Source organism: Oncorhynchus keta, chromosome 35 (genome assembly GCF_023373465.1).
Source record: "Oncorhynchus keta strain PuntledgeMale-10-30-2019 chromosome 35, Oket_V2, whole genome shotgun sequence".
NCBI classification, from domain to species: Eukaryota; Metazoa; Chordata; class Actinopteri; order Salmoniformes; family Salmonidae; genus Oncorhynchus; species Oncorhynchus keta.
In genome coordinates, this window is record NC_068455.1 from 44,173,632 (window position 1) to 44,194,025 (window position 20,394).

General features: G+C 41.5%; 1 protein-coding gene across 3 annotated transcripts in view; it reads left to right on the plus strand.

Annotated features, from left to right (window-relative positions):
• LOC118368536 (connector enhancer of kinase suppressor of ras 2) overlaps nucleotides 1–18,104 on the plus strand; it is an 83,510-nt gene extending 65,406 nt beyond the window's left edge. For all 3 annotated transcript variants that reach the window (XM_052497071.1, XM_052497072.1, XM_035752713.2), the window contains 7 exons: nucleotides 860–933; nucleotides 5,340–5,411; nucleotides 11,972–12,045; nucleotides 14,161–14,231; nucleotides 14,644–14,761; nucleotides 15,340–15,521; nucleotides 15,984–18,104. In XM_052497071.1, the coding sequence (XP_052353031.1) occupies nucleotides 860–933; nucleotides 5,340–5,411; nucleotides 11,972–12,045; nucleotides 14,161–14,231; nucleotides 14,644–14,761; nucleotides 15,340–15,521; nucleotides 15,984–16,421 (1,029 nt within the window). In that variant the 3' untranslated portion in view covers nucleotides 16,422–18,104. The remainder of the gene's footprint in view (nucleotides 1–859; nucleotides 934–5,339; nucleotides 5,412–11,971; nucleotides 12,046–14,160; nucleotides 14,232–14,643; nucleotides 14,762–15,339; nucleotides 15,522–15,983) is intronic.
• Nucleotides 18,105–20,394: the final 2,290 nt, after the last annotated feature.

The following is a 20,394-nucleotide window of genomic DNA, read 5'->3' on the forward strand; positions in this document are numbered from 1 at the left end:
GGCGGCATGAATCTTGTGAAAGCGGGAAAAATCCATCAATTAGCCGCGTCATTGTATAAACCGCGAGGTTCAAAGCGTGGGAATAAAGTAGCGGCTTATAGTCCGGAAATTACGGTACACAATCATGTAAGGTGCTTTAATATTCCAGGACTTGATAACTGTTCGGGAGGGTGCATGCAGAATTGTGTAGATTGTATGGTATTGTGTAGAACAGATGGGATTGTCTGTCATGAGGAAAGTGAGTGAGTCGTGGCGGCTTTATTCACGACGTTTCTATGGAAAGGTTTCACTTCCCTGAATATACCCCAAGTGAACACAATCGTATAAGTGCATTCATTCATTATTGCGTTGATCGAGACGATGCACATGAATCGGCATTCCACGCCTTACATCAATGTACAGTCGTGCTTGTGTTAGCCATAAAAGTTCATTTTCATCTGAAGTCCTTGGACAGGCTACAGTGGATAATAGACGATATGCTATTATATCATATTATACACCGTGTCTCATTGGCAAGTTTATGCACGTAATGTGATGGAGGCCCAATAATAACATGGCTGAGATTGTTGCATTTATCACCATGACTGATAGTATTATTGCATTTGGTTGTGAAACAGGCTTCCACTGTGCAATGTGATTTGGCATTATCTGTATGTATCTAATGCCTGGTAATTGTGATAAGCATGGCCTCTTATGAGGCGGTCCTTATCAAAATTACCATGCGTCTTGTGCTCACTGGAATTGCAGTAGCCTGGTTAAAGTGGACTGAACACTCATAGGGTTCATTGTGGAGTAACCAGGCTATCATGGCTGCAGTAGTTGTGTTTGATTAACCTATTCCTTTCTTTGTCATCGTCAGGAGGAGAAAGCGGAGGGCCTCGTTAAGATCTCCAGCTACAACATCGAGGGTGCAGGAGAACACAAGAGGAAGTAGTGAGTATTCATGTCGGATGGAGTGTCTAGTGTGAGAAGACAAGTTGTTTAGGGGCGGCAGGTAGATTAGTGGTTAGAGCGTTGGGACAGTAACCGAAAGGTTGCTAGATTGAATCCCCGAGCTGACAAGGTAAAAATCTATCGTTCTGCCCCTGAACAAGGCAGTTAACCCACTATTCCAAGGCTGTCATTGTAAATAAGAATTTGTTCTTGCCCTAGTTAAATAAATAAAAATAAAATTTAGGATTCACTGTTTGATGGTACCTGACCTACTTGAGTCCCATCTGGATTTTTAAAATCTGGCGCAATGGAATCATCCTAAATTTGAAAATCCCATCCATCTGACACGCCAGACAGCCGCAAATGAAGTATTTTGACAATTATTTTAACCCAGATTTGGACTTAACCTTTATATTATTAGATTGCAATGCAAGCCCAGTGTAATGTACATCAGCAAAAAAGGGAACTGCTATATACGTTTCCAAGAGTGTAGTGTTTCCCCTATATTCATTTAGCTGCCGCTACTCCAAAAAATAAAATAAAAATATATTATTATTTAGTTGAAAATTATTTTCTGAATGGTCAAACATTTTCATTGTATAAGCAATTAAAACCTGGTATTAAGTATGTATTAAAGATAATGGAGCCACATATATATTTTTAAAGATCATCTTTTGAAACTAACAATCACCAAAATAAACTTAGATTTAGAATCTAAAATATCAAAAATGTCATGTCATAGGGCCCACATTATAACAAAATCAATGTTTGAGTCACTCGGATAGCATAAGAACATTGCATAAGCCATGGCAAAATTGGAGAATTGCAGCACATTAGCTTTAAAACAGCTACACTTTGTCTCTGCAGCAAAGAGTAGGGCCTCTAAAAATGTGGGTCAGAGGCAAACACTGAAATGTCATATCTACTAAAGGTAAAGGGAATCAATTGAGCAGACCTTCTTACTAATACCATTCTGTCAAAGTGTGAGTAAGTAGTAACATCCCCCATCTCTTATTGTAGGGGTAGCTAGCTAGCTAGCTAGCTTAAGGGTAGGTAGCTAGCTAGCTAGCTTAGGGGTAGCTAGCTAGCTAGCTTAGGGGTAGCTAGCTAGCTAACTTAGGGGTAGCTAGCTAGCTAACTTAGGGGTAGCTAGCTAGCTAGCTTAGCTGTAGCTAGCGTAGTCTTAACTTTTATTTTATTCATATTTTTCTTTGGGGAGTAGATCAGCTTTAATATTGCATATATATTGTAGCTTCCATCAATGTAATTGTCTGTATAATTTCCAATCGACCATTATATTTTTTGTAAATACATTGTACATGTATTTACATGCATTATACATATATACAAAATATTTTCCTTTATTATGTTCCCCTAAACCTACTACCCCTCCCCTAATTGGAGTAAACTAATGGGCAACAGCACTTAGGCTTCTACTTCCAGGTTATACATACTATGTATATTTTACGGACACAATATATTTTACAATAGTTATCTTTTTTAAATGTATTTTTATCCCATCCTTCACTTACCCTCAACCCATTCCATCTATCTCTGAAGACCATCCAGTTTCTATTTTCCACATATTTTTCAAATGTGCTGTGATGTTTCACAAAAGTTCTGAACCTTTTTCTATTCTCGTAGTTTCTACAGATAGTGACTTTTAAAGATAATAATGATTTTAGCAATAATGTTTATATTATTGATCGATTGACTAAAACCTTTCAAATCACCCAGCAGTAACCCTAACCCTAAACAAATTATCTAATGGTTGTCTCTTCGCAGGAAAATCTGCAGAGCTGGGATGATTGTATCCCCCATATACCGTGCATATGGAAAGTATTCAGACCCCTTTTTCCACATGTTGTTGCATTACAGCTTTATTCTAATCCTCATCAATCTACACACAATGCCCCATAATGACAAAGTGAAAAATTATTTTTAGATTTTTTTGCAAACGTATTAAAAAACAGAAATACCTTTTATTTACATAAGTATTCAGACCATTTGCTATGAGACTTGAAATTTAGCTCAGGTGCGTCCTGTTTCCATTGATCATCCGTGATATGTTTCTACAACTTGATTGTAGTCCACCTATGGTAAATTCAATTGATTGGACATGGTTTGAAAAGGTCCCACAGTTGACAGTGTATGTCAGCAATAAAACCAAGCCATGAGGTCGAAGGAATTGTCCGCAGAGCTCGGAGACAGAACCTGATGGTCACTCTGACAGAGTTCCTCTGTGGAGATGGTTGTTCCTCTGGAAGGTTCTCCCATCTCTGCAGCACTACACCAATCAGGCCTTTATGGTAGAGTGGCCAGACGGAAGACACTCCTCAGTAAAAGGCACATGACAGCCCACTTGGAGTTTGCCAAAATGCAACTAAAGGTCTCCCAGACCATGAGAAACAAGATTCTCTGGTCTGATGAAACCAAAATGGGAACTCTTTGGCCTGAATGCCAATCGTCACGTCTGGAGGAAACCTGGTACCATTCCTACGGTGAAGTATAGTAGTGGCAGCATCATGCTATGGGGATGTTTTTCAGTGGCAGGGACTGGGAGACTAGTCAGCATCGAGGCAAAGATGAATGGAGCAAAGTTCAGAGAGATCCTTGATGAAAACCTGCTCCAGAGTGATCAGGACCTCCGACTTTGGTGAAGGTTTTTTTTAATTATTTTTATTTCACCTTTATTTAACCAGGTAGGCAAGTTGAGAACAAGTTCTCATTTACAATTGCGACCTGGCCAAGATATAGCAAAGCAGTTCGGTTCACCTTCCAACAGGACAACGACCCGAAGCACACAGCCAAGACAAAGCAGGAATTGCTTCGGGACAAGTCTCTGTCCTTGAGTGGCCCAGCCAGAGCCCGGACTTGAACCCGATTTTAACATTTCTGGAGAGACCTGAAAATAGCTGTGCAGCGATGCTCCCCATCCAACCTGACAGATTGAGAGAATCTTCAGAGAAGAATGGGAGAAACTCCCCAAATACAGGTGTGCCAAGCTTGTATAACAGCTTGTATAACAGCCAAAGGTGCTTCAACAAAGTACTGTACTGAGTAAAGGGTCTGAATACTTATGTAAATATGATTTTTCTGTTTTTCTTTTTTTGTAAATTTGCTAAAATTTCTAAAACTGTTTTTGATTTGTCATTATGGGGTATTGTGTGTAGATTAATGAAGGGGAAAAAAACTATTGAATCCATTTTAGAATAAGGCTGTAACATAACAAAATGTGGAAAAAGTCAAGGGGTCTGAATACTTTTCAAAGGCACTGTATATAACATTCTATTGGTTGCAAGAATTATGTATCATAATATAAATTGGAATATTATACGTTTTGAATCTGACGTCGTTTTGTGTATTAGCTCATAAACCATGTGCCTAAAATCTAAAATCTCTTCCCAACTATTTTGCAATCTATATGGCAACAGCTGTCAATTATTTATTTTTTGGTCCTTAAATGAAACTGGTATACTTTCTCAGTAATCACAATTTTCTTTAACCAATTTTGGTCTTTAATGCAGGGCCGACAGACAAGTTTCTTAGTATTTCCCTCTCCCACTTGCCTCTTTGATTTTTGTGTTGATGCTGCAATTAGTTGGTTGAAATTTTGGGTAGAGCAGACATTTCCATATAGTTTTGTTAGCTGCATGTGTGAAATAACTCTCCATCAGTCCTATTTATTTTCAAGTAACTGAAAGTGAGATGATGTCATCTGAATGAACGGAAAAAGGCCATTCTTGAACAAGGGGTGAGACATTCTTACTAATCTGCTGGAGAACCAGTTCGGATTTAACTATAACTGATGTATGACTGACGCCTTTAGTGAGAGGTCTAATGTTTTAAGATTTTATCATTTCTGCCCTCCAAATTCATATTAATGATATAAATAGGCCCCTTCAATTTAGTTTCAGTTTTCCGTTCCACATAAAATGGAATCTTTTTTGCTCATATAATTTAAAAAACATTTTGCTAGGTGTAGGCAAGGCTATAAGCAAATAGGTAAACTGGGATATGACTAAAGAGTTAATCAGGGTGATTTTTCCACAAGTGTTTTTCTTTCCATGGTAGCAAGATCTTGTCTATTTCTGCACATTTTCTATAAAAATGAATTGTAGTGAATTTTTTTTTTCAAGATATCAATACCGAGTATGTCCACATCACCGACAGGCCATTTTATTGGTAAACAACACTGTAATGTAAAACATGTTTTAGGGGGTGATCAACACGTAATATCACTCATCGTAATTTGGTTGTAATCCAGAGAGGTTAGAAAAAGTATCTAGATCGTCTGAGGCTGTGGAGCCGTAATTTAATTAGAATTTCTCTCCCTCTCTCTTTCTGTCGCTCTCCTTTCTCGCTCTCCCTCGGTTTCTCTACCACTCTCGCTCTCCTTCTCCCAGTGTCTTCCAAATGTGCCACCAGCGCTTCCAGACTTTCTTCTTCGCCGCCGAGAACGTCAATGACATGACCAAGTAAGTGTGACCGATTTTATGAACACACACAGACAGTGTGCTAATACACACATACACACTAGGGATGGGCACGATTAATCGAATATCGAAACGGATGCTAGTATTCGATTGCTTGCGAGAGTATTCACTTTTTTAGGAAAAACAAGGCAACAGTAAACATGTCGTCGCCCACGAATGATGCCGCCCCCCCCCTCCCCCATGCTAACAAGTACATGGAAAAAAACATAGCAAATGCTCGTGAGCGCATGCAAACATTTTGTACAGTCTCTGACATAAACTATTTCCCAACTCATAAAGTTATAAAAAGTAACTTGAAAATGCTACTCACAGTTTGCTGCACGCACAAAACGTATATTAGACAGCAAGGCTCTTGATCCAGGAAGGGATTCTCTGCTCTTACTAAGAGAAGCATGATTCTGCGAGAAGCTTGATTTTGCAAGAAGCTAACCACTTAGCTAGCTAGATAACTAGCTACTAAGTTAGCAAACCAAATGCACAACTGCAGAGCATTTAAGACATTTCTGTGAGCTCCAAAAGTATTGGGACAGTGACACATTTTTTGTTGTTTTGGCTCTGTACTCCAGCACTGTGGATTTGAAATGATACGATGACTATGAGGTTAAAGTGCAGACTGACAGCTTTAATTTGAAAGTATTTTCATCCATGTCGGGTGTTACAGACGCACAAGTATCATACCCCCAAGACATGCTAACTTCACACCATTTCAATAACAGGGGAGGTTAGCGTTCTTGAGTGGGTATGATATTTGTGTGTTCGTAAATTTCTCACATATCGCACATATTCATGGTTCATTGAGGATTATCTGTAATTATTCTAGCATCCACATTAATGTGGATTTAGAAACATATTCTATTCTTATTTATAATAAAGGCGACTCCAAAATTACACAATACATTAATTACCATGAATTTATATTGGGCATAAAATAATCTGAAACACAACCAAAACAAATGTAAAATGCACCCAACAAGTTTGTAGAGTCACGAGCCTGATGTAGTCATTGTGTGCTATGAATATGGAACCAAATACTTCACTTTTTACTACTTTAATAAACATAAGTGAATTTGTCCCAATAATTTTGGTCTACTATAATGGGGGAAACTATGTACAAAAAGTGCTGTAATTTCTAAATGGTTCACACCATATGGTTGAACATTCCCTAAAATGAAAATATGACAGACTAAAGCTGCACTTTAACATCGTATTCATTGTATCATTTCAAATCCAAAGTGCTGGAGTACAGAGCCAAAACAAAACATGTCCCCATACTTTTGGAGCTCACTATATAATAATATAATATATAATAATATAATAATATATGCCATTTAGCAGACGCTTTTATCCAAAGCGACTTACAGTCATGTGTGCATACATTCTACGTATGGGTGGTCCCGGGAATCGAACCCACTACCCTGGCGTTACAAGCGCCATGCTCTACCAACTGTGCTACAGAAGGACCACCCATATAAGACATCTTGCTGGCGAACATTTACTTGTCATTTCCGTACTGTAGCTAGATCACCTGGTGCGTGCTGCAGAACAGTGAGTGACTTAAGGCTCCGGTCTCTTGTCATTGTGTGCTTGTAAACGTGACTGGGGACTACAGGTAAACTGTATCATTTTTAAAAAATGTGACAGGTGAAATGCTTGATCTCCTAACGTATTGCACAAGTTGACTGTGGGTATTTTACTTAAAAAGTAGAAACAAATATTCATTATTTATATTTTAAAAAACTTAAAAGAAATAGTTTCAATGCTATTCGTGGTATTGAAAAAGCATGCCGTGGCTACTTCCAAATACCCCGGTATACAATATATACGGTCTACCTTCCAAGCCTACAGCTGACGATTCCCCATAGAAACGACGATGGAAATGTCCCAGTGATTTGATTTGCATACACTTATTATTCAAATTTCATTGAAATGATGTAGCGTGGCTAAAGAGACTTCTTCTGATTCTGTTTTTTTTAGGCAGAGAATGAGTTATGTTGGTTGGTTGGTCGGTCCGGCAACGTGGTTAAGTCTTATAGGTGTGGCAGACCAGGGGGGTGGGGTCAAAACGTCTACACAGATCAGACACGGACAGAGTAGGATTAGCTCGGTGTCAAGGGTGTTTATTTGAACAACAAGCCAAAAGAAAAGGTCTCCTCTCCGGGATACCGTCTTCTGGGCTCCGGGTCTTGTTGTATCCTGTGGGGAACAAAAACTGAACTCCCGCCTTTTACCTCTGGAACCGTCCCCAACTATATGGGAGTAACCTTTCCTCCCCCAGTCCTTCCTCCCCCAGTCCTTCCTCCCCCAGTCCTTCCTCCCGTGTGCTACTCTTCTGGCAGCTTTATTGGGACCTGTCCAGCTGGTGAGCAATCAGCCCTTGATTACTCACCAACCACTATCAGCCCCAATTAGTCCTGGCCGGAGAGCCCGTCGAGACCTGGCACGTCCAGCAGAGGGCGCCATCGCCTCGTAATGTATACTCCGTCTGTCACCATGCCTCGACGAGTCTCCCCCTGGTGGCTGATCTGCTGTACGCCACATAGGTTACAACCATGATCAGTGATGGCTCTTACTTCAGAGAGGGTTATTATATCAGACATGGGTCACGTTAGCCTTGTCCCAGATCTGTTTGTGCTTTCTTTCCATTCCTGTCATTGTCACGTGGCACAAACATATCAGGGACTAGGCCATAAAGATAAAGGCTAACCTATGAGCACAAGAAAGAGGTATTTCACCATCTTGAGCTCATTGGATATGTCACTAGGACTGTGGAGCCGGTGATTGTCAAGCAAATAACTGCAGGTTTCACACGGTAATTGACCGTTAATTAGCATAAACACGTTTATCATCTCCTGTCTTCCACGCACAGCCTACAAGCCACTGATGCAGACCTGCAGTATATTTCAAAATGTAATAACAAATTGGCCTTTACATGCGGCCATTTTATATAAACAATTTACTCATTGAATTTACAGAATGTGCCGTATCGTTATCGGGATATGAGATTTTGGCCATATCGCCCAGCCCTATTAGGAAAGTTGATAAATAAATATAAACTCAGCAAAAAAAGAAACACCCCCTTTTCAGGACCCTGTCTTTCAAAGATAATTCGTAAAGATCCAAATAACTTCACAGATCTTTATTGTAAAGGGTTTAAACACTGTTTGCCATGCTTGTTCAATGAACCATAAACAATTAATGAATATGCACCTGTGGAATGGTCGTTAATTGCCTACGGTCTGTAAGCTGTCATTGTCTTAAGGTCACAGTTATGAAAACTTAGGACACTAAAGAGGCCTTTCCACTGACACTGAAAAACACCGTAAGAAAGATGCCCAGGGACCCTGCTCATCTGCGTGAATGTGCCTTAGGCATGCTGCAAGGAGGCATGAGGACTGCAGATGTGGCCAGGGCAATAAATGGAAATGTCCGTACTGTGAGACACTGAAGACCGGATGGACAGCTGATCGTCCTCGCAGTGGCAGACCATGTGTAACAACACCTGCATAGGATCGGTACATCCGAACATCACACCTGCGGGACAGGTCCAGGATGGCAACAACAGCTGCCCGAGTTACGCCAGGAACGCACAATCCCTCCGTCAGTGGTCAGGCTGTCCGCAATAGGCTTGTAAGCCTGTTGTAAGGCATGTCCTCACAAGACATCACTGGCAACAACGTCGCCTATGGGCACAAACCCACTGTCGCTGGACCAGACAGGACTGGCAAAAAGTGCTCTTCACTGACGAGTTGCTGTTTTGTCTCACCAGGGGTGATGGTCGGATTCGTGTTTAACGTCGAAGGAATGAGCATTACACTGAGGCCTGTACTCTGGTGAGGGATAGATTTGGAGGTGGAGGGTCCGTCATGGTCTGGGGCAGTGTGTCACAGCTTCATCGGACTGAGCTTGTCATTACAGGCAATTTCAACACTGTGCATTCCTCCTCCCTCATGTGGTACCCTTCCTACAGGCTCATCCTGACATGACCCTCCTGTATGACAATGCAATGCCACCAGCCATACTGCTCATTCTGTGTGTGATTTCCTGCAAGACAGGAATATCAGTGTTCTGCCATGGCCAGCGAAGAGCCCGGATCTCAATCACATTGAGCAGGTCTGGGACCTGTTGGATCAGAGGGTGAGGGTGAGGGCCATTCCCACCCAGAAATGTCCAGGGACTTGCAGGTGCCTTGGTGGAAGAGTGGGGTAACATCTCACAGCAAGAATGGGCAAATCTGGTGCAGTCTATGAGGAGGAGATGCACTGTAGTACTTAATGCAGTTGGTGGCCACACCAGATACGGACTGTTACTTTTGATTTTGAACCCCTCCCCCCTTTTGTTCAGGGACACAATATTCAATTTCTGTTAGTCACATGTCTGCGGAACTTGTTCAGTGTATGTCTCAAGTTGTTGAATCTTGTTCTGTTCATACAAATATTTACACGTTAAGTTTGCTGAAAATAAACGGAGTTGACAGTGAGAGGACTTTTTTTTTTTTTGTAGGCCTAGCCTGTAAAAAGCTGATGGGATCCACCTATTTTCAATAGAGGCCTATTCTATTCTATTCTACGCAATTGGTAGAATATTTTTTAAATATTTTTTTTTAATATAAATATTTTTTTTAAATATTGCGCAACATTAACTCATGGGCACTCGTGAATTACATTTTTGATCACATTTGCATTGATGTACGAGTGATTAGAGGGACAATAGAGTGCTGAGTACCAAGCAGTTAGCAAGTTTGGTAGACTGCTAATGACTAGCAGCAGCATCAGAGCTTGGAGAAGCCTAATAACCATGACTAAACGGTCACATGGAATTTGACTACTGTCATGACTCGTGACCGCCGGTGTGGTGGTAATACGGTCACCCTAACAGCCCTGTATGTCACATTAAGGTTTTATTGAACAAACTGTAACATTATGATGGTATGGGTTGTTTGAATCCACTTCCACTCCTCTATAATCACTGTCTTGCTCTGAAACATTTATACAGCTGTTATCCCTGTCTCTGCAACGGTCTGGTTCTCTCTCTCTCTCGCTCACTCGCTCACTCACACACTCACACTCTCTCTCTCACTCTCACTCTCACTCTCACTCACACACACACACACACACACACACAGTTGGAAGTCGGAAGTTTTGCATGCACTTGGTTGGTGTCATTAAAACTCATGTTTCAAGCACTCCACAAATTTCTTGGTAACAAACTATAGTTTCGGCAAGTCGGTTAGTGCATGACACAAGTAATTTTTCCAACCATTGTTAACAGACAGGATATTTAATTTATAATTCACTGTATCACAATTCCGGTGGGTCAGAAGTTTACATACCCTAAGTTGACTGTGCCTTTAAAAAGCTTGGAAAAATCCAGAAAATCATGTCACGGCTTTAGAAGCTTCTGATAGGCTAATTGACATAATTTGAGTCAATTGGAGGTGTACCTCTGGATGTATTTCAAGGCCTACCTTCAAACTCAGTCTCTCTTTGCTTGACATCATGGGGAAATCAGCCAAGACCTCAGAAAACAAATTGTAGACCTCCACAAGCCTGGTTCATCTTTGGGAGCAATTTACAAACGCCTGAAGGTACCACGTTCATCTGTACAAACAATAGTACGCAAGTATAAACACCACTGGACCACGCAGTCGTCATACCTCTCAGGAAGGAGGGTGGGTGCTTTGCTGCAGAACGGGCTGGTGTACTTCACAAAATAGACGGTATCATGAGGAAAGAAAATTACATGGATATATTGAAGCAACATCTCAAGACATCAGTTAGGAAGTTTAAGCATACTTTAAGCATACAAAGTTGTGGCAAAATGGCTTAAGGACAACAAAGTCAAGGTATTGGAGTGGCCACAAAGTCCTGACCTCAATCCTAGAAAATAGAAAATTTGTGGGCAGAACTTAAAAAGCTTGTGCGAACAAGGAGGCCTACGAACCTGACTCCTTTACACCAGCTCTGTCAGGAGGAATGGGCCAAAATTCACCCAACTTATTGTGGAAGGCTACCTGAAATGTTTGACCCATGTTAAACAATTTAAAGGCATTGTTACTAAATACTGAGTATGTAAACTTCTGACCCACTGGGAATGTGATGAAAGAAATAAAAGCTGAAATAAATAATTCTCTCTACTATTATTCTGACATTTCTAAAATCTTTAAAATAAAGTGGTGATCCTAACTGACCTAAGACAGGTCATTTTTACTAGGATTAAATGTCAGTAAATGTGAAACTGAGTTTAAATGTATTTGGCTATGGTGTATGTAAACTTCCGACTTCAACTGTACAACCGACAACATACAGACGCACTCGAACATACACAACATCACCCCTGCCCAGACCCTCCTGCTCACACCCCCATCTCCAGCACCGCATCACTCTACACCAATTGGCCTCAAACTGCACCATTTTGTTTCTCTCCACCGCCCACACTCACTCAGCATTTAGATAATACAGCAGTTGACCTTTCCATCTAGATCAGTACTCCTAATAGCTTAATGAATACAAGCCCTGGAGTGAATGCTGTCTCTTCCTCTGCAGGTGGATCAACTGTCTGATTTCAGCCATCCAAAAACACAAGAAGTTCCACAAAGGGCCACCGGACAGCGAAGAGGGTAGGAGAAGCTTTACATGAAATCTTGAGATTTTGATTGGATGAAGATAAGTATTTTGTCACCATTTTCCATCTTACAGTTGTCCCTGACAGTAGCCAAATCAAAAAATACATTAGAGGCTGGTTTCCCAGCCTACTACTGGACTCGTTTAAATGGAGTTTCTCCATGAGTTTGCTTATCTTTGTCAGGGTAACCAAACAAATGTGTTTTAAAAAAAGAGAGAGATTAGATTTAGATACAGTTGAAGTCGGAAGTTTACATACACCTTAGCCAAATGCATTTAAACTCAGTTTTTCACAATTCCTGTCTTAGGTCAGTTAGGATCACCACTTTATTTTAAGGATGTGAAATGTCAGAATAATAGTTGAGAGAATGATTTATTTCAGCTTTTATTTCTTTCATCACATTCCCAGTGGGTCAGAAGTTTGCATACACTCAATTAGTATTTGGTAGCGTTGCCTTTTAAATTGTTTAACTTGAGTCAAACATTTGGTCAAACATTGGGTGAATATGGGCCCATTCCTCCTGACAGAGCTGGTATAACTGAGTCAGGTTTGTAGGGCCTCCTTACTCGCACATGCTTTTTCAGTTCTGCCCACAATTTTTTTTTATAGGGTTGAGGTCAGGGCTTTGTGATGGCCACTCCAATACCTTGACTTTGTTGTCTTTAAGCCATTTTGCCACATTATTAACACAATTAAATAACAACGGCACAACAATCTATACTGGTACTGAGTCGATGTGTCGGGCTACAGGTTAGTCGATCTAATTTCTACATTTAGGTAGGGGTAAAGTGACGATGCATAGATAATAAACAGTTAGTAGCAGCGGTGTAAAAACAAAGTGAGTAGTGCGGGTGGCCATTGATGAATTGTTCAGCAGTTTTGTGGCTTGTGGGTAGAAGCTGTTAAGGAGCCTTTTGGACCTAGACTTGGTTCTCCGGTACCGCTTGCCGTGCGGTAGGAGAGAGAACAGTCTACGACTTTGGGCCTTCCTCTGACACTGCCTAGTATATAGGTCCTGGATGGCAGGAAGCTTGGCCCCAGTGATGTACTGGGCCGTACGCACTACCATCTGTAGCGCCTTACAGTCGAATGCCGAGCAGTTGCCATACCAGGCGGTGACGCAACTGGCCATGATGCTCTCACTGGTGCAGCTGTAGAACTGTTTGAGGATCTAGGGACCCATGCCAAATCTTTTCAGTCTCCTGTGGAGGAAAAGGTTTTGTTGTGCCCTCTTCACAACTTTCTTGGTGTGTTTGGACCATGATAGTTTATTGGTGATGTGGACACCAAGGAACTCTCGACCCGCTCCACTACAGCCCTGTTGATGTGAAAGGGGGCGTGTTCGGCCCTTCATTTCCTGTTGTCCACTATCAGCTCCTTTGTCTTGCTGACGTTGAGGGAGAGGTTGTTGTCCTGGCACCACACTGCCAGGTCGCTGACCTCCTCCCTATAGGTCGTCTCATCGTTGTCTGTTATAAAACAAATGCATAGATAAAATAATATATACCTAGTACTAGTCAAAAGGTTTTTTTTCTTTATTTGTACTATTTTTCTACAGTGTAGAATAATAGTGAAGACATCAAAACTATGACAACACATATGGAATCATGTAGTAACCGAAATAAGTGTTAAAAAAATCTATGTTTATTTTATATTTGAGATTCTTCAAAGTAGCCACCCTTTACCTTGACAGCTTTGCAGACTGTGACATTTCATTTTTAATATAATACGTACGTTTTGAAACATGTTCTAAAAACCTGTTTTTGGGTTGTCATTATGGGGTATTGTGGGTCGATATATATTTTTTTCAAATCCATTTTAGAGTAGGGCAGTAACGTAACCAAATGTGGAAATAGTCCAGGGATCTGAATACTTTCCGAATGCACCGTATATATTAATAATAATGTATGCCATTTAGCTGACCCGTTTTTTTATACAAAGCCACTAACAGTCGTGTGTGTGCATACATTGTTTCCCGTATCGGTGTCCCCAGCGGGAATTGAACCCACGACCCGTGGCGTTGTAAGCGCAATTGTCTGGACAACTGGTATGGACAAGTGGAAATAATGCTACGGTTGATTTATTTAAATTTTTTTGTCTTTGTGGACAGATTGTTACAGTGAGACCGAGTCAGAAGATGAGGGGTCTTCTCCTTCTCCACACAGAAACAAGATCTACACGGTGAGGAGAACCACACACAAACACATGCATAGTTTCTGTCTTTTTGTGTTTTGTTGTCTGTCTCATTCTGCACTGTACTATTCTTCTTTTTATTTTATTTGTTTTTTTGTCTCTTGTTACTTGCCAGGCCATCATCGTACCGGTAAAATAACAATTTGTTATTTTCTCAGGAAAATATCTTGGCTCTAGTAATGCCGTAGAATAGAGGTCCAAGTCAGAACTCTCCCTAAGTCTACCACACTTACCTGTTCTCTGGTTCTGGTTCTGGTTACTCGTTCTCTCTCTCTCCCGCTCCCTTTAGCCCTTTCCCACCTCTCTACCTCTTGCTCTGTCCTTCCCTCCATCCACTCATTTAAAAAAAAGCAAGTGATGTTCCATACTCATCTAATGTGTTGTGTTTGATGGACACCAGAAAACCCTGTCCAACACACTGCCTCGGGCCAGGAAGGGCAAGGACAAGGGAAAGGACAAAGAGAAGAAGGACAAGATGCACGCTCCTGGTCCACCCACGGGGCGCAGCAGAAGCCCAGGTACTGTATGGTGGAGCGCAACACTTCTGTGTCACCACAAGGTGGAAGAAGAGAGTCATATAGGCCTATAGGGGGTTCCATTGATGGATACATTTTCATTTCTACCAGATGGCCCCAATGTTCTGGGGGCTTCGCCAGCTTCATCATGGCTGTTGTCTGCCTGTCTCTCCCCAGTGTCTTCAAATTGTGCCACCAGGGATTCTATAATGTGTTTATTTGTCTGCCTCTTTTGTGTCATGATATCTATTAAGCCCCCCTCCTTCTCAATAAGTTTTATTGGTGTCGAAAGCATGACAAAATACAATGCCAAAAGTGTTAGTTTAGCGGTACCCACTGTTTTTTTTTTTTTTTTTTTTTCAAAGTTAGGCAGGAAGAGGATGAAAGAAGTGGTGAGGTTTTGGATATAGTGATGTGGGATTTTGTTTTGTATCGTGAGGTAGAGGGCAAGGTGAGTATGCAGCACAGGGGATATTTGTTTTTTAAAGAGTGGTGGGGTGGTGCAGTTTTAATGAAATGAGGATGTATCGTTAAAGAAAGACAAAAAGGTCTCTATCTCTCTATCTCCCCAATCGCACCAGGAGCTCCGGAGGATGAGATGGGCGTGCTGTTCCACCGGCTGAATGAGGGTGGCGTGTCCCTGATTGGCAGCGACAAGCTCACAACTCACGACCACTTCCGCAAGTCCTTCATCCGGCGCAACAAGAACCCGGTCATCAACGAGAAGGCCCACACGCTCCGCGTGCTGCAGAGCACCCTCAAGGTTCGGGTCGAACCCTCCGAGCTCCGAGCCTCTTCAGCTAAGCAGTGTCCCCTGAACTTGACCCACATCGCTACTTATGTGTACTCCTTATTTGAACGTTTTTGTATAAGTGACCTATATGGGGATTGTATCCACAAGTAGTCTCACTTTTGACCGATGGTATGCTCTTATTGTTGTCTTAATTTGTTCTCTTTCATACAATTTGAGCCGTTTCTAAATTGGGTTGTCTTTGAAAGAAGATCTCTTTCCACAAGTGGTTTTCCCCATGACCTAGAATGTTGTGAAAGGAACCGGCATAGCAGCAGGTGGTATGGCCCGGTCTGTGTGACTTCACCTGGAAAAACTCCTGGCCCCAGTTCACGTAGCCAGGGAAAACTCCTGACCCTCATTATAGTGTACTAATATAAACATTTCATTTACTATTATGATGTGAATGACCGTCTGTTTTGAATGTGCTTCTAGGATAAAGAGGCGGAGCTGCAACTCATTAACAAGGTTCTGGAGGACTCTGATCTGACGTCGCAAAAGTACCGTCAGTGGAAAGAACATAACGAAGACCTTCACCTGGTGATCGAGAAACTGGCTGTCCAACGGGCTAAAGCTGTAGCCACGGCAAGGGTGGGGCATAAAGAGGACCAGGACACGCCCACCGAACCGTCGCCCGGGAAGCAGGTCACTGTGGAGACGGGGGGGTGTGTGTGTGGACTGAGCCTTAGTGACGGGGAGATGCTGGTGGATGCGGAGCCGTTGTTGTCAGGCCCGGTGAAGAATGCGGGTGACTTGGATGTAGAGCCACAGGCCGAACACTCATCGACTGCTGAGAGCAGCACAGACCAGCAGAGCAGCAACACAGCCGACGTAGCTAGTCAAGCTAGCCCAGATAATTACTTCTACATATGAGACACCAATGGACTGAGCTGATGATGGTTTTTCTATTTTCCATCAATGATTATTATAAGGGCCTGGTGTTTTTCCCAACCATATGACCTAAGCAGGAAAAACTCATGGCTCTAATTACAGCTGTGATTACGTTCCAGGAGATTTTTCTGGTCAGTAAAAAGTGTGGCCCCTCAGGGTTTTTGCTTGGTTTTTGTTGATAGGAAAGACGGGCTTTGTCTATCCAAACCTGAATTCGGTATTCATATCACAAAAAAAATAAAAATTTTGCCAAGTATCACTCTATTGATATATAGTATAGTATATATATATATATATATATATATACTGTATTCATGGGATATGGGCTGTCTTAGATTTCTACTATTGCATTATTATTGCAGATTTTAAAGGAGATTTTACAGATAAATGATATCTATGTGCTTTATGTCTGTTATGTACATAGAATTTTAAATGTCATGTAACAAGATGCATTGGCGTTTTTAAACTTAGATTGTATGTATTTTTGCACAGAATAAGGTCCGATCTTGCCACATTATGAAAATTGTTATTATAGATCAAAGACAATTATTCATTTTAATCTGAGGTTAACATTGAAGACTGTTCCAAGATGTGTTCCCAAGTGTGTGTGCGCGTATGTGCTTGTTTTCAGCTGGGTTTGTCCAATGCATCTTGAATACACTGATGGTACAAAACATTAGGAACACCTTCCTACTATTGAGTTGCTTCCCTTTTTGCCCTCAGAACAGACTCAATTCTTCGGCATGGACTTTACAAGGTGTTGAATGCTGGCCCATATTGACCCCAATGCTTTCCCACAGTTGTCAAGTTGGCTGGATGTCCTTTTGAGTGCTGGACCATTCTTGATACACACTTGGAAACTGTTGGGTGTGAAAACCCCAGCAGCATTGCTGGTCTTGACACACTCAAACCGGTGTGCCTGGCACCTACTACCATACCCTGTTCAAAGGCACTTCAATCTTATGCGCATTCACCCTCTGAATGGCAATATATACACAATCCATGTCTCCGTTGTCTTGAGGCTTACAAAATCCTTCTTTACCCTGTCTCCTCCCGTTCATCTGAAGTGTATTTGACGAGTGACATCAAGGAGGGATCATGGCTCGCACCTGGATTCACCTGATCAGTCCGTGTCCTAATGTTTTGTACACTCAGTGTAAATTGATTCAATATATTCTGATTGAGCAATAGCGATCCTCACTGGTGACTGAGCAAGCGACTGCTGTAAAGAACAAATGATGAACGCATGCATTTGATAAAAGTTTCATGATCTATTTCAAGTAGCCATTGTCCTACACTCTTAGAACAAAAGGGTTCCAAAAGGGTTAGGAACCCATTTTGGTTCCAGGGAGAAAGAACCCTTTTTGGTTTCAGGTAGAACCCTTTTGGGTTCCATGTCGAACCCTCTGTGGAAAGGGTTCTACATGGATCCAAAAACAGTTCTACCTGTAACCAAAAAGGGTCCTTCAAAGGGTCAAAGACCATCTTCAGCCCCCCCCACACACACACACACCCCCACCCAGGCAAGTAGAGCGACCCGGCCGGGTGCAGAGTAAGCTGGGGGACAGCCTATGATGAGGTCTGTTGGGGGGTGTCTTCTCCAGCTGTGTGTGTTGTGATGTCCTATGTGATGATGAAACTGTCAATAAAATGACATTACACTTATTGATGAAATTTGTATTGATATTTGTCTGGGACTTTAGTTTTGCATTCATTGCTGAAAAAAGTGATGAGAAAAGTGTTGACAAGGTTGTGGTAAAACTGTCATTGTATTTGTCACATTCTTTGTAAACCACAGGTGTAGACTAAGAGCTTCCTTATGGGCTCTTCCCAACAATGCAGAAAAAAAGGTAATACCATGAGATAAATACACAATGAGTACCTTGGCTGTATATACAGGGTATTTGCTAAGAATTTGCATGATAACAGCGGGCACCTTCTGATAATTTCTTTGGAAATCAACACAGTTGGGAACAACATTGTTACCTCTAGTATCAAACGATGCCTACTTGTTTTTGGTAATGAACCTCAAACAAACAAGCAGTTAATAGGTTGTTGCTGTATACAATATTACCATGTAATTTATCAGTAAATATATTGAACTGAATATCAATGTAACATGAAAAATGTTGGTCCCATGTTTCATGAGCTGAAATAAAAGATCCCAGAAATGTTCCATACACACAAAAATCTGAATTCTCAAATTTTGTGCACAAATTTGTTTACATCCCTGTTAGTGAGCATGTTATCATTTGCCAAGATAATCCATCCACCTGACCGGTATTGCATATCAAGAAGCTGATTAAACCACATGATCATTGCACAGGTGCACCTTGTGCTGGGGGCAATAAAATGCCACTCTAGCCAGCAGGGTTGGTCCTGGTCAGTCCCTGGATGGGAGACCATGTGTTGCTGGAAGTGGTGTTGGAGGGCCAGTAGGAAGCACTCTTTCCTCCGGTCTAAAAAATATTCAAATGCCCCAGGGCAGTGATTGGGGACACTGCACTGTGTAGGGTGCCGTCTTTCGGATGGGACGTTAAACGGGTGTCCTGACTCTGAGTTCATTAAAGATCCCATGGCATTTATCGTAAGAGTAGGGGTGTTAACCCCGCGGTCCTGGCTATATTCCCAATCTGGCCATCACGGTCACCTAATAATCCCCAGTTTACAATTTGCTCATTCATCCCCTTCCTCTCCCCTGTAACTATTCCCCAGGTTGTTGCTGTAAATGAGAACGTGTTCTTAGTTAACTTACCTGGTAAAATAACGGGTAAAAAATCTAATAAAATGTACAGTCTTGGCACAATGCCACAGATGTCTTCAAATAAAAAATAAGATTTGATTTGATTTGAAGTTTTGAGCGGGCATGTAAATGACACACTGACTGCAGGAATGTCCGTCAGAGTTGTTTCCATAGAATTTAATGTTCATTCCTCCAACGTCGTTTTAGAGAATTTGACAGTACGTCCAACTGTCCTCACAACCGCAGACCACGTGTAAGGACCTGCACATACGGCTTCTTCATCTGTGGGATCGTCTGAGACCAGCCACCCGGACAGCTGAGGAAACAGGAGTATTTCTGTCTGTAATAAAGCCCCTTTGTGGGGAAGACCTAACCCAGGCCCACCCGTGGCTGTGCCTCTGTTCAGTCATGTGAAATCCATAGATTAGGGCCTATTGAATTTATTTGAATTGACTGATTTCCTTACATGAACTGTATATTTTTGTTCAATATACATTTCTGTGCTGTAAGATCAGTTTTTTTTATCACTGACAGCTTTGAATATTGTTTCGTTCCCTACGTTTCCTCCTCAAATAGTTCTCCAAGACACTCGCTGCCATGCAGTGGTGTAGTCCAGGGTTTTCAAACTTTTTTTCTGGTGTCCCCCTGGGTGCATGTTTAGTTTTTACCCCCCTAGCACGACACAACTGATTTCAAATAATCTAAGCTTGACGATGAGTTTGTTATTTGAATCGGCTGTTGGGGCAAAAAAAAACGAAACGTGGCCCCAGGAAAGTTTCTAAAATGCCAAAATGCTCAGCGGTTTCATAGAGAAAGAAATCTCAATTTAGAAAGAGGTGAAATAATAAATGCAACAAGTATCATGGGTTGCAAATATGACTAGGATAATGCATTTGGCTGCAAGACAATGAAAGAAAGTTCATTTGAAAACCAATTGAACAGAATAGCCATATGAGGAAGTCTTTAAAATAATTGCCTTGGTGTTTCTATGGTGGGATTTTGTCTATAGTCTACTTTGCAGCAAGGTAAGACATGCCTCATAATATACGAAGGAAAACATCCAGGTGTCCAACCATTAAGAAACAAATATAATGATAGACCTAACCGTCTTCTGGTAGATGGAAAGGCTTTCACGTTCTGAATTAAATATTAACTAGCTACAAAGTAGCATATGCCTTCCTGGCAGCATGATATCATGATTACTTGCATCGA